Raw genomic sequence first — 14,357 nt, 5'->3', positions numbered from 1 at the left:
TGACCTCTAGAGATAACTTCAACAGAGTGAACACACCAGTGAAGCAGAGAAGACCCTCATCCCCAATTGTCAAACTGGTCTCAGGAATGGCTCTCTTGTAGAGGGCTCTACACGCCCACTTAATCAACACAAGGGTCCTGCAAAGGGGCTCCACAAATCGCCTGGCCCTCAAGGGGAAACGGCCTCCTACCCGGATGGGCGGGACTTTGGGCTCCTCTTTGGTGGGCTGTGGCTTTTCGGAGTGAACACTTTCAATTGTGTTACGAAAGGACTGACGATCTTCAAGCCGGGGCTTCTTTTCGGGAAAGGATGCAGAGGCTGCCTCCTCAAAGGATTTCCTCTTCTGATCTCTAGGTTCCTGATCAACAGTCTCCTGATGCAAGCTGGGAATTCTGTCTGGAGAGGCAGAGGCCCGTGCCAGGTCGTCAGGATCGGTTTGGATCAGGGAAGCTCCCGTCTCCACTGTGAATCTGGGACCCTCGGAGTCAGGCACTGCAGAGGATGTGCCAGGAAGGTGGGGACTGCCTGCCCCTGCTGAATCAGTCTTAGCCTCCCCATCCTTGTAGAGGGGGATGTCAGGTGCCACAGACTGTGTGTCTTTAACAATCCCTCCTTGTTCTAGCTCCGATTTCTTGTACAGATTCCTTCTGGCTCTGGTTCGGAGATCTGGCCGAGAGCGTTTCTTGAAATGCCCGTCTCGCTGCCGGGTGGCTGGACCACGCTGTGGCCGTGCTGATCCTCCTGGGACTCGCAAGTCACTCTTGATTTCAGCCTCCTCCTGGCCCACGTTCTGCTGCAACAACTCTTCTCTGGCCAAACCCAATCTGCAAACCAAACTCACACCGTCAGTTACAGGGCAGAGAAAGCATGCTTATTGTATCTATGAATGACACACCCAGATATTAGATATCTCAGAACCAAGTGAACCTAAATGGTGCATAATATTAACCATAGGCTCTGGTAGCTTCCTTCCATATGGCATTAGGCTAAATGAGCCACGTCAGGCAATCTCCACATTCTCATTCAACACGAAAGTATGCACAACTTGGAGAACATCTGCCTTTATCCCCCCCAAATCCCAGACCAACACTCTCAGCAACCAAGTGCCTTACTTCTGTCCATAGTAGTCCTCAAAGAACTTTTCTTTCCATTGTTCCACTTTCTTTTCCTTCTCCATTTCCTGCCGTATCCTGACTTGCATCTCATGAGTGAATTCACCTAGAGAGAAATAAAACTTTTGAGTACATGCATTCAGGATATTCATGTGTCTTATGGAAAGTAGTTCTACTTCCTCCATTTTCAAAATACATATGACTTTGGTGGATTTAGAGATATTTTTTTTTTTTTTTACCCTCACTATCTTCACACTGGTTTCTGTCTCCTCCAAAGGATCTCTCACATCATGCTCTTCTCAGGACAAAACTAACATGTCTGTTACAAGGGAAACTTAGTCTTCAAACAGCAACACGTTGTTCAAAAAAGCAAAACAAAAACAAACCAAAGAACCATTCTTACTTCCTGTGCAGAAAAAAGTTAACCTAGCAGGCCTGACTGCTTATCCTTAGAAAGGACTGCTTACAAGGTTGGCCCTTGGCTGACATCTGGGAACCTGGATTTGGGGAGGGTTCCCACCCCCAAACTAATATGAATGGCTCACTGTGCCTAAACTGTTTTTGCAAACAAGATGGTTTATGGCGAGCAACTGCTTTCCCTTGGGGAATCTGAAATTTGGGTATGTGCCAGGCACAGGCATGCTACATGATCAGCCCTTGATAAAACCCTGAGCACCAAGTCTTTAACAAGCTTCCCTGGTAGACTACATTTCACATGTGCTGTCACAGCTCGGTGCTGGGGGAACTGAGCGCATCCTGTGTGATTCTACTGGGAGAGGACCTTGAAAGCTTCCTCCTGGTTTCCCTGGACTTCACCTTTGCTGAAGTCCTTCGCTCTGTATTCTTTCACTCTGTATTCTTTCGCTGTAATAAACTACAGCCATGAAGAAGACTCTATGCTGAGTGCTGTAAATCCTCCTAGTCAAGCACTGAACCTGGAAGAGGTCTCAGGGACTTCCCAACACACTCTCCTGTACCTTCCCCACAAAACTAAAGTAGGAGAAGCTAACAATCACTCCAAATGGCGATGTCTAAAAACAGAGCATCTGGTAAAGATTAACATTGTAGCTCAATGCCACAGCGCACTTTTCTCCGTCCATCCAGACAACGCCATGTTTAATGGAAAGAATAGGAGTTGACAGGTTTGATGATGAAGAGGCAATGCAGATGGATATTTACACACAAAACAATGAAAGCCCCAATACCCTGTACCTTCTAAAGCTATGAAGCACATTAACACCTGCCACATTTATTAGTGTTGTGAGGAAAGCCTGCCTTACACTAAATACCCCTTGGAAAAAGAGATAAATTGGTAAAAATGGGGTTTTAAATATCAGGAAACAAGTGATACCACACATGGCAGGTACCTCTCAAACAATCTGAGATAAGAACGTCTACTCACCATCAGCCAGGCGTTCCCGCCAGCTCTGAGCCGCGTGGGTGAAAAACTCGTTATTCAGTGCACTGCTGCTGAGACGCAACAGGCCGTCCGTCCCCACCTAGAAGGATCAGGCACATAACCCGATAAATAAAAAACTTAGAAGGACAACACAAGCTCACGCAGAGAGAAGCATAGAAGAGGCGGCGTATCTGTACCTGTCTGTCCACTTCAGGCAGGAGGAAAAGGAGCTGCTGCTGGAAGTGGGATGGCAGGGTGTGGAAGGTCCGAGAATTTATCAGGGCCCGAAGGTTGGTATTGACAAGAATGGACCCAGGTGTCTCAAAATCTACCTCTTCCCCTCTGTTGCGCTTCATTTGACCTGTGATTTTTGAAGCAATAAAAAGTAACATATACATTTTCAGCTTCTAAAAGCAGAAGAAAGAAATGCTAACTGTAGGGGGAAACTTTGGTGGCACCCAAGCTACTCAGAACTTATCGGCACACAATCTGCTCGACTACCCAGTACACCCTGACCTATATGTTACAATTATTCTTCCCAGGTAACTGTCATTGCCAGCAATCCCAAGACAACACTTGGGCTGCATCTTCTCACATAAGACTGTACTAGGCTGTGTCACAGCCTGAAAAGGACACTCTTCCCCATAAAACCAGGCAGGGGCAGGCCCTGACCCTCCCTCCAAAGCTGGAGAACAAGTTCCACAAAGTCAGCTGGTAAAATGATGGAAGTTGTCTAAAAGCAAATCTATTATCGTCCTATGGGAAAATCTGCAGAAGCCTTCTTGTGAATGGGCCGAAGAGGTACGATCTCCATGCAGAAAGGTACTAAGGGTTGTTTAAAGCCCACGAAAATGTCAATACCTCTCACAAAAGCCTCAGCAAATGTTACTTTAATTTTTTTAAAAAAATCACTTAGAATAGACACCTGTTAATCTTAGATTGAGCACTGCTGAGGAATTGGAAAAGCAGACCTAGTTCCGGTTTGGGCAATGGTTTATTCTAATTTCACAAGCTAACTCTTAATGGTTTCTTGTGGCCCATCTACAAACAGCCAGCATGTGGGCTTTGAGATACAAATCCTGATATAGCAAACAGTATATTGGCCTTGTAAGTAAACCTACTGGGTATGGGAGGTGCACACTACTGAATTTGTTTGCATCTCCCAAATTCAAATTAGGCTTCCACTCAATATGCTGACTGGGCTATAGAAAAGGGCATCTGACAGAGACTACGATGTTGAGAACAAATATGGCAGGATGTTAAAAAAGAAAGAAAATGGACGTTGGAATTCTTCACTGAGAAGCTCAGAAGCAATTTTCACTCACATAGACAGACTGAGCAAGACCACTAAAGCAGGCAGACTAGGCCCTTACAGGGACATACGAGGAGCAATGTGGCACCATCTTTGCCCACAAGGAACTCTCTCTCAGTCTAGCAGAGACTATCTATATGTGGAATAACCAAAATGCAAGGTAATATTAAACAAAAAACAGAGGACCACCCAAGATAAACTGGTAAAAGAAGTAGACTTCTTCATGTCACTTGGCCTGCAGGGGCCCCCTTTACAGGCAAAGAAATGAGTGCCAAGCCACTCACCTGTGGCCGGCTTCCGGAAGCCTCTCAGGAGCGGGGCAGGGTCCCGGGCGACCTCGGCCTGGCCACGAATAGCAGCGCTGCCCAGGGCCAGAGAGCCGCTGCTGCTGCTGGACGGGCTGCCACTCTCGCCATCGGCTTGGCGGCCCGAGAACCCTGAAGGCACATCATTCCACTGGTCAAAAGTATCACCCGCCATGCCCATGGCCCTTAGACAAGCTTCCTTCTCCCAACTCTCCCTGAGGTGCTGCCAGCTATACCGGGTGCTTCCATGGCCCAGCCTTGGGCTGTCAGAGGTCAACACTGCAGGCGCTGGCTTTAAAATACCACATAAGAATGCCAAACTGCCATCTTAGTTTGTACAGCACTGCACCTTTTACAAAAAGCACCTGCACACTCCATCCGACCTTCACAGCCACCCTGTGAGGCAACGGGGAGGGCACGAGAGAGCCCAGCACTGGAACCTAGGTCAGGTCTCGCCACCACAGAGTGCTGCTGCCAGAGGAGGGTCTCCTGACTCCACTGGCATTGCACTACCTAGGTCAGAAACTGCTGCCTCTGGGAGGTAGCCCCAGGAGCTGAGGAAGAGGCACCACAATCCAGATCTCATACATACCTGATGCAGATTCCACGTGGGCCCCGTTTACCTTCAGAGGAGTCAGGACAACTCGAGGCAGCATCACCCCAGTCTTCTTCTTTTGCTTGTTTGCCTATATCCCCAGAGGAATCCAAAGAATCTGAGTCACCTGCAAGGCCACAGTGCAGGCCCTCTCCACTATGTCTCCACTCACCGTCTTGTAAAACAGAGTTTGTATTCGACGAACTCAGGCAGGTAATGCTAACAGCAGCACTGTTATTGGGCCAGGTGCCAGTCCCTGTGCCAAGCATCACCCACGCTGAGAAGAATCTACCATTATCCCCATTTTACAGATAAGGAATTTGCCCAAGGTCCCAAAGCTCGTGAGTCAAAGGGCCAAAATTCAAACCACTAACTCCCCGGCTCCCATCCTCCCCATTCTACACAATGCTCTACTTCTCTCTGGTTATCCAGCCATGTAAAGAGAGAAAAAACAACAACAAATCACTCTGCTGTCAGATCTATGACCCACTTTTCCTCCGGTCCACTTTTAAAAGGTACTAACAGGTGGAGACCAAATTGATTTTCTCCACTCTTCAAACACACTTCACAATTAACTATAGGATGGACAGTCCTATCTGTGCCTGGCCTCTCTTACCCCCCTATCACCAACTCTCCTCCCTACCTGTGAGGAAGCTCTGTAGCTGTCCCTGGGATTGGAAAGAGGCCGACTCTGAGATTCTGTAGAACAGGATGCATTAGAAGATGTTTCATCAAGTGATACTGGAAGGGAGGGAAATAAAGGTTAGTGCCTAATAACTGCTTATGGCTCTTTACCCATCTTGTTAAGGGCACTTACCATCATTTTCACCACTCACAGTGCTGGTTTCATTAGACCCACAGCTCTCTACATCAGCTGTGTCCTCTGGCTCCTCTCCCTCCACTGCAGCCGGATTGCGAGACCACTGCAGGGCATCCTTCTGTGACAGGAAGGAAAACTAGGGTGAGCAAAACCCTACAAATCGATCAAGCACAGTAGTAATTTCTAAACATGTATTGCTTTTCCCTTTCTAACTGACTTTCTCAGCAAGTTCTTTTCAAACATATATCAAGAAAGTGAGATAAAACTCTGCACTCAATCATTCACTAAATATTTACAGGTGACCCCTATAAATGCTAGTTTCTGGGGATAGGGTGGGATATCAGGAGTAGGAAACGGGCCTAGCCTCAAGGAGCTGAACTGAGTGGGGGAGAGAAATCAAATCTATTATACCCCAAAGCACAGTGAGAGGTACACAGAGAAATGCAGCAGCTCAGAAGAGGGGCATCTAAGTCTTGAAGTTTAAGAGGGCATGGGGTACAGAAACTGGATTAAGAATCAGGGAGATAAGCTTCCAAAAAGCTCAGTTTTAAAAGGTGTTCGCTAAGCCCTGGCCTGGATGGCTCAGTTGGTTAGAGCACTGTCCTCTACACCAAAAGGTGGCAGGTTTGATTCCCGGTCAGGAGTGCATGCAGGAGGCAACCAATAGATGTTTCTCTCTCACATCAATGTCTCTCTCTCTCTATCAATTTACTACAATAAATTCTTAAAAAAATAAAAAAGATGTTAGCTGCCCTATCTGGTTTGGCTCAGTGGATAGAGCATCAGCCTGCAGACTGAAGGGTCCCCGGTTCCAGTGTGGTCAAGGACACATGGCGTTTCTGTAGTCAGGGGAATGAGTTGCGTTTTAGGAATTTCATTCTGTTAAGCATGGGCAGTCTGGAGGAAGAAGAATCACACTGACAGAAATGAAAATGATGAAGATCTAAAGTAAGATAGTGAAAATGAAGCAAGAGTGTGGAGGAGTGCTCCACTCCAAGTTTCAACTAATAAATGCTTCTTCTAGCAGGCTCTGTTATAGAGTCTCAGAATTAAACTCCACCCATCCCTAAGAAAAAATTAGTAGCTATCTTACATCTTGAAACTAGGATGAATACTGGAATTTGGAGAGAAGAGATGAGCAGAGATAAGTTGGAACGGGATGTCTTCTTTGAATAAAAGTATGTGAAGGTTAGGTAAAATCATGACTTTACCTCTTACAAATATACCAGAAATTTATAAAGGACATCCACAAAAGTCTAACTCATCAATTTCATGGGTTCCTTTGACTACTATTTTAAGTTTTCATTAATTTAAGCCCAAATCAGACTGACTTAAAGTAATTTAAAAAACCCCAGCTTTTTAGATCTTTATCTCTTTTCCCTACTGGCTAGAAATGCTCCTCTGAATCAAAAGCTAAAGAATATTTTCAGTATTAAGCTTGTAATTATGGTAATTGACTGCCATGTTTTTGGAATGATGCAACAAATTTATCTCTGAGAAAGTAAATTTTAAACCAAAAATACAAAAAATGTACATACCTTTAAACCAAACACTTCTATTTCTGAGACTTAATATGTTAAAACATAATAAACTTAAAAAGAATAATCCTTCAAAATAAGAAAATTAATCAAGTGAACTAAATTAAGATCCTTTGTTCATCAAAAGACACCATTAATACCCTGCTGGTGTGGTGCAGTGGTTGAGCATCAACCCATGAACCAAGTGGTTCAATTCCCAAACACATTGTGGGCTCAATCCTCAGTAGGGGGTGTGCAGGAGGCAGCCAATTGATGATTCTCTCTCATCATTAATGTTTCTATCTCTCTCTCTCCCTCTTCCCTCCTCTCTCTGAAATCAATAAAACCATTTTTTTTTTTAAAGACACCATTAAGAGGGCAAGCTACCTACAGAGATGGGGAAGATATCTGCAACTCATATAACCCCAACAAAGATCTTGTAGCTAGACCATAAGTCAGTAAGAAAAGGGCAGCCCAGAAGAAAAATAGGCATAATGCGAATATGGCATTATGCCAAAGAGGATATCCAACACTCACATTAAAAGGTATTTAACCTAACAATAAAAGACACAAAATTATGCAAATTAAAACCACAATGAGGTATTATCGCATCCTTAAAAGGCTAAAATTAAAGTTTAGCAATGCCAAGTAGTGTTATTGTGGATGTAAAACGGTTATACTGAAAATGGATCCAACCATTTGAGAATACAGTTTGGCATTATCTGGTACAGTTGAAAATACAAACACCCTATGACTCAGCAATGTCAGTCCTAGGTTTGGATTCCCTAGAGAAATACATATTTATACACATCAAAATTCACATCCAGATATTAATAGCAGCATCGTCTGTAACTTGGGCTATAAACAACCAAAGTGTCCATCATCAGTAGAATCAATACATGGTTAGTGTGCTCAATAAATGGACATTATAAAATAAAAAATGAATGAACTACAACTACTCACAACAATATGGATGGTTCTTAAAAACAAAGAATAGAACAAAAGAATGCATAACATAATTTCATTTGCAAAAAGTTCAAAACAGACAAAATTAAACTATAGTGTTGGAGATGCAAATATAAATAAATAACAATAAAGAAAAGCAAGAAGCCCAGCAGGCATGGCTCAGTGGATAGAGTGTCAGCCTGCAGAGTGAAGGCTCCCAGGTTCGATTCCAATCAAGAGCACATGCCTACGTTGCAGGTTCAATCCCCAGTGTGGGGCATGCAGGAGGCAGCCGATCGATGATTCTCTCTCAACATTAACGTTTCTATCTCTTCCTCCCTTTCCCTTCCTCTCAGAAATCAATTAAAAAATATTTTAAAAAAAGAAAAGCAAGAAAATAACTTCTATGAAGTCAGGGGAATGAAGGGTGTTGCAATTAAGAAGGGGTACACGGTGGCTCCTGGCCATGTTAGATGTCTTGATCTGAGTAGTATTTAGAAAAGTGTTTACAGGCATACCTCAGAAATATTGTGGGTTCGGTTCTAGACCATCGCAATAATAAGTAACATGAATTTTTTGTTTTCCAAATGATATGAAAGTATGTTCACACTATACTGTAGTCTATTAACACATTGTTTGCAGGTAGTTTTTATCACGCGCTAACAGGTGGCGCGGGCCATTTTTGCTATTTTTTTGCGCAAATGGCAATGTTCAGTAAAATTACGATAACTTTACGTATTTATACGTTACCCGCATTCTACCGCTAGTCTATAAAAAACGTATTAATACGTGTCCCGCGCTCTACTACACTGGTAGAACATATAAATACGTAAAACGTGTAAACACGTTTCCCGCATACAATGTGTTAAGTATACAATAGCATTATCTCTAAAAACACAATGTGCCCTGGCTAGTGTTCTCAGTGGTTAGAACATCAGCCCGGCAACCAAAAGGGTCTTGGGTTCGATTCCCGTCAGGGACACATACCTGGGTTGCAGGTTCAATCCCCAGCCCTAGCCGCGGCACATACAGGAGGCAGCCAATCGATGTGTCACTCTGATGTTTTCTTTCTCTCTCCCTCTCTCTCACCTCCCTCCCTCCCCTCTACTCTCTCTAAAAATCTACCTTAATTACAAAGTATTTTATTGCTAAAAAATGCTAACCATCATCTAAGTCTTCAGTGAGTCATAATCTTTTTTGCTAATGGAAGGTGTTATGGCTAGGGTGGTGGTTGCTGAAGGTGGGGTAGCTGTGGCAATTTCTTAAGACAACAATGAAGTTTGAAGCATCGACTGATTCTCCTTTCATGAACAATTTCTCTGCAGCATGCAATGCTATTTGATAGCATTTAACCCACAGAACTTCTTTCAAAACTGAAGTGAATCCTCTCAAACCCTACAACTGCTACATCAACTAAATTTATGTAATATTCTAAATCCTTTGTTGTCATTTCAACAATCTTTATAACATCTTCACCAGTAGTAGATTCCATCTCAAGAAACCACTTTCTTTAATCATCCATGAGAAACAACTCTTCATCTGTTGAAGTTTTGTCATGAGATTGCAATTCAGTCACACCTTCAGGTTCCACTGCTAATTCTAGTTCTCTTGCTATTTCCATCACATTTGCAGTTACTTCCTCCACTGAAGTTTTGAAGCCCTCAAAGTCATCCAGGAAAATTGAAATTAACTTCTTCCAAACTTCTGTTAATGTGGATATTTTTATCTCTTCCCATGAATTATGAATGTCCTCAATGGTATCTAGAATGGTGAATCCTTTCCAAGAGGTTTTCAATTTATGTTACCCAGATCCATCAGAGGAATCACTATCTACAGCAGCTATTATAGCCTTAAAAAAATATTTTAAAAAAAGAAAAGCAAGAAAATAACTTCTATGAAGTCAGGGGACTTTAAGGCTATCTACAGCAGCTATTATAGCTATTACTGCTTAAATAATACTTGAAAGTCAAAATTACTCATTGACCCATTGGCTGCAGAACAGATGTGTTAGTAGGCATGAAAACATTAATCTCATTGTACCTCTCCTTAAGAGATCTTGGGTGATCTTCTGTTGTAGAGTCTCAGAATTAAATGAGGAAGAACAATATTTTTTGTTAAATATATTTTTATTGCCTGGCTAGCATGGCTCAGTGGTTGAGCGTTGACCTATGTACGACCCAGGAGGTCATGGTTCAATTCCTGGTGGGGGCATATGCCCAGGTTACAGGCTCAATCCCCAGTGTGGGGCATGTAGGAGGCAGCCAATCGATGAGTCTCTTATCATTGATGTTTCTATCTCTCCTCCCTTCCTCTCTGAAATCAATAAAAATATTTTTTAAAATGCTCAAAGTCACTGATCATCAGAGGAAAGGTGCAAATTAAAATGACAATGAGGTACATACACCATCTCACACCTGTCAGAATGGCTACCATCAACCAATCAACAAATGATAGGTGCTGGTGAGGATGAGGAGAAAAGGGAACCCTAGTACACTGCTGGTAGGAATGCAGACTGGTACGGCCATTATGAAAAACAGTATGGAATTTCCTGAAAAAAATTAAATATGGAACTGCTATTTGACTTCTAGGAATATATCCTAAGAGACCCCAACAAACAATAAAAAAGAATGTATGCACCCTTATGTTCACAGCAGTGCAATTTACAATAGCTAAGATCTGGAAATAGCTCAAGTGCCCAACAATGGATGGGTGGATAAAAAAGTTGTAGTACATTTACACTATGAAATACTATGCAGCAGTAATAAAGAAGGATCTCTTACCCTTTGAGGCAGCATGGAGGGACCTGGAGACTATTATGCTAAGTGAAATAAGCCAGTCAAAGAAAGGTAAGTACTGTATCACATGACCTCACTATATGTGGAATCTAATGAACAAAATAAACCGATGGACAAAATAGACCAGAGACATAGAAACATGGAAGAGACTGTGGAATCTCAGAGGGAATGCAGAGATGGGTTGGAAGAGATCAACCAAAGAACTTGTATGCATGTATGCATAACCCCTGGACAGAGACAATAGGATGAAGGCCTGGAGCAGGGGAGGGGAGGGGAGGGGGAAGGACAGACGGGGGGAGGGGGGGAGGTGGTGGCAGGGGACAGCCTAAAAGGGGTCAATGGGGAAGTAGGGCAACATATGTAATGCTTTCAGCAATAAAGATTCAATTTTTAAACATTTTTCCTGAGTGTGATAATTATATAGTGCTTATTACGTAGAAAACTGCCCTTAGATCAGTGATGGCGAACCTTTTGAGCTCGGCGTATCAGCATTTTGAAAAACCCTAACTTAACTCTGGTGCTGTGTCACATATAGAAATTTTTTGATATTTGCAACCACAGTAAAACAAAGACTTATATTTTTGATATGTATTTTATATATTTAAATGCCATTTAACAAAGAAAAATCAACCAAAAAAATGAGTTCACATGTCACCTCTGACACGCATATCATAGGTTCGCCATCACTGCCTTAGATCAATGTGTACTCCTTGTGTCCTGTCCTTTCCTCATTTTTAAAAACTGAGGTATTACTTACATAGAATGAAATGCATAGATCTTAAGTAGACTATCTGATAGGTTTTGACAAACACACATCAAGGTATAGAACATAGCCCTAGCTGGTTTGGCTCACTGGATAGAGCATCAGCCTGTGGACTGAAGGGTCCTGGTTTGATTCTGGTCAAGGGCTCTTAGCTCGGGTTGCAGGCTCCTCCCTGGTCAGGGCTCGTAAGGAGGCAACCAAACAATGTGTTGTTTCTCTCACATCAATATTTCTCCGTCTTTTCCCTTTCTCTTCCACTCTCTAAAAATCAATGGGGAAAAAAAAACTAACCTCCGGTGAGGATTAAAAAAAAAAAAAAAAAAAAAAAGATATAGAACATAGCCCTAGCCGGTTTGACTCAGTGGATAGAGTGTTGGCCCGCAGACTGAAGGATCATGGGTTCAATTGCAGTCATGGGCACATAACTTGGTTGCATGTTCCCCAACCCTGGTCAGAGTATATGAAGGAGGCAACCAGTCGGTGTGTCTTTCTCACACTGATGTTTCTCTCTGTCTCTCCCTCGCCCCCTCCAAAAATCAATGGAAAAATATCCTCGGGTAAAGATTAATAAAAAGAATAATAATAAAATCAACTTTAAATGTTTATTCTAGAACTGAGCAAATAAGTATATATTCAGTAGATAATGGGAGGCAAGTTTCTCAGTTTTGAGTAGCAAATACTACATAAAGAGGTAAAGCTACTGGTTCTCAACCTCCCTAATGCTGCGACCCTTTAATACAGTTCCTCATGTTGTGGTGAAACCCAACCATAAAATTATTTTCGTTGCTACTTCATAACTGTAATTTTGCTACTGTTATGAATCATAATGTAAATATCTGATATGCAGGATGTATTTTCATTGTTCGTGACCCACAGGTTGAGAACCGCTGAACCCTGTAATAAAAGACTGGAATTGAAGGTATCAGTATGAACCAACATATGTAAAGAGAGACAAATGCAGAAATAGACATAGATGTGTACATGTACACTGTTCTTAACTAAAAAGACCCAGAACTCCCTGGGAAACAGCTTAGCTTGTGAATATACAAGCTATGCAGACATCTTACTGGGCCAGAAAGCAAATAAGTAAAAAATGTTTAGGACATATTAGAAGGACATAAAAACTAGAGTGAAGGGAGTCCTACTGGGCAACACTGTACAATCTGCGCATTAAAGTTAAAAATGATAGGAACAGACAATTTAACAATAAAATAGGAAGCCATAATGAATAAACAAATGTGGGAGGAAGGAAGGCTCTTCCTTACTGTTGAATGCCAATTAATAAATGTCATATGAACAGTGGAATTTTAAAAAGCACCACTTGACCACCATCACAGTAATAATGGTTGCTTCAGGAAAGAATCATTCATCACTAAAACTAGTGAATGCAAGTTTGACAAGACTACCTATATCTCACAAGATAATTTTATTTCTAGTGCAGAAACATGACAGACCATCCTAACCAAATGACTGAAGTTATCATTATCAGAAATCAAACAAATATTTGTCTCCTGATAAAATACACTGAGAAAAAACATCACTTCTGAAATATTCCTGTCAAAAATATACTACTTGAATCTGATAAATTAAAAACATCAGGTCCTGGTCAAGGGCATGTACCTTGGTTGCGGGCACGTCCCCAGTGAGGGGTGTGCAGGAGGCAGCTGATCCATGTTTCTCTCTCATCGATGTTTCTAACTCTCTATCCCTCTCCCTTCCTCTCTATAAAAAAATCAATAAAATATATTTTAAAAAAAAATAAAAGAAAAGAACTTGCATGTTGGTGAAGGAAGAAGCTAGGTGGGACAACAGTTGAAATCTACAGTAAAAACCAGATGGTCCAAGGTGTCCTGTAGGCTGTAAAATGCTGTGTTAATCAGAATGCCATTTATTTTTTGTTAAAATCATTTTTATTATTGGAATGCATAATTTTTAAATATGTAAATAAAGTTTTAAACCTGGAAAAAAACAAAACAAATGAAAGAAATTTGACAAAAAAATACCATATGATCCAGAACTGGATGGCTCCTCACCAAAATCTCATTTAATTACTATAAAATAATAGGAAATTTTGACTAAAGTATCCAGATTAGATAGTAAGCAGTACTACTACTTTATCAATGTTAAATTTCTGATTTTGATAACTGCCAGAGGATTATGAAAGAGAATTTCCAAATAAAATGTAGGGAGAATGATAAAGCAAATGTGATGTCAGAAATTAAATAAGAATGTGAGTTTTTTAAAATCAACTATATATATGCTAAAGCTGAAAAACCATTTCTACTTACAATAGAATCAAAAATTTAGAATACTTAGGAAACTATAAAATACCGCTCAGAAAAAGTAAAGAAGACCTAAATAAATGAAGAGATGTGTACCATGCTCATAAATTAGAAAAATCAATGTTAAGATTAGGTCTCCCCAAAATGATTTATAGATTCAACACAACCTCAATCAAAACCCCAACAGGCACTGTTCTATTAAAAAACTGGCAAGCTGATTTTAAATTTTATATGAAAATATAAAGGGTCTTGAACAGTCAAAACAATCTTGAAAAGGAAGAAGAGAGTTAGAAGACTCACACTACTAGCACTACTTGATTAAAGACCTAAATACAGCCACACAAATACAATCAACTGACTTTGGACAGAGGTATCAAGGCTATTCAATGGGGAAAGGAAAATCATTTCCACAAATAATGGTGGAACTAGATAAACAAAAACAAAAACACAAACCTGAACATTACTTCAAAGTACACACAAAAATTAAAGGTGAACCACAAATGTAAATGTAG

The 14,357-nt window shown here is 41.5% G+C and overlaps 1 protein-coding gene across 1 annotated transcript in view; it reads right to left on the bottom strand.

Moving 5' to 3' along the window:
* Nucleotides 1-14,357, bottom strand: part of ASXL1 (ASXL transcriptional regulator 1) — a 61,774-nt gene that overhangs the window by 5,303 nt on the left and 42,114 nt on the right. Inside the window, exons 4-11 of the mRNA XM_081097574.1 lie at nucleotides 5,541-5,661; nucleotides 5,367-5,464; nucleotides 4,721-4,814; nucleotides 4,108-4,260; nucleotides 2,709-2,872; nucleotides 2,515-2,611; nucleotides 1,113-1,218; nucleotides 191-824 (exon numbers count right to left, since the gene is read on the bottom strand). Coding sequence (XP_080953700.1) covers nucleotides 191-824; nucleotides 1,113-1,218; nucleotides 2,515-2,611; nucleotides 2,709-2,872; nucleotides 4,108-4,260; nucleotides 4,721-4,814; nucleotides 5,367-5,464; nucleotides 5,541-5,661 — 1,467 coding nt within the window. The remainder of the gene's footprint in view (nucleotides 1-190; nucleotides 825-1,112; nucleotides 1,219-2,514; nucleotides 2,612-2,708; nucleotides 2,873-4,107; nucleotides 4,261-4,720; nucleotides 4,815-5,366; nucleotides 5,465-5,540; nucleotides 5,662-14,357) is intronic.

Source organism: Myotis nattereri, assembly GCF_964212035.1.
Source record: "Myotis nattereri genome assembly, chromosome: 8".
NCBI lineage: Eukaryota > Metazoa > Chordata > Mammalia > Chiroptera > Vespertilionidae > Myotis > Myotis nattereri.
Note: the sequence above shows the minus strand (reverse complement) of the source record. Positions and strands in the feature narration are given on the sequence as shown.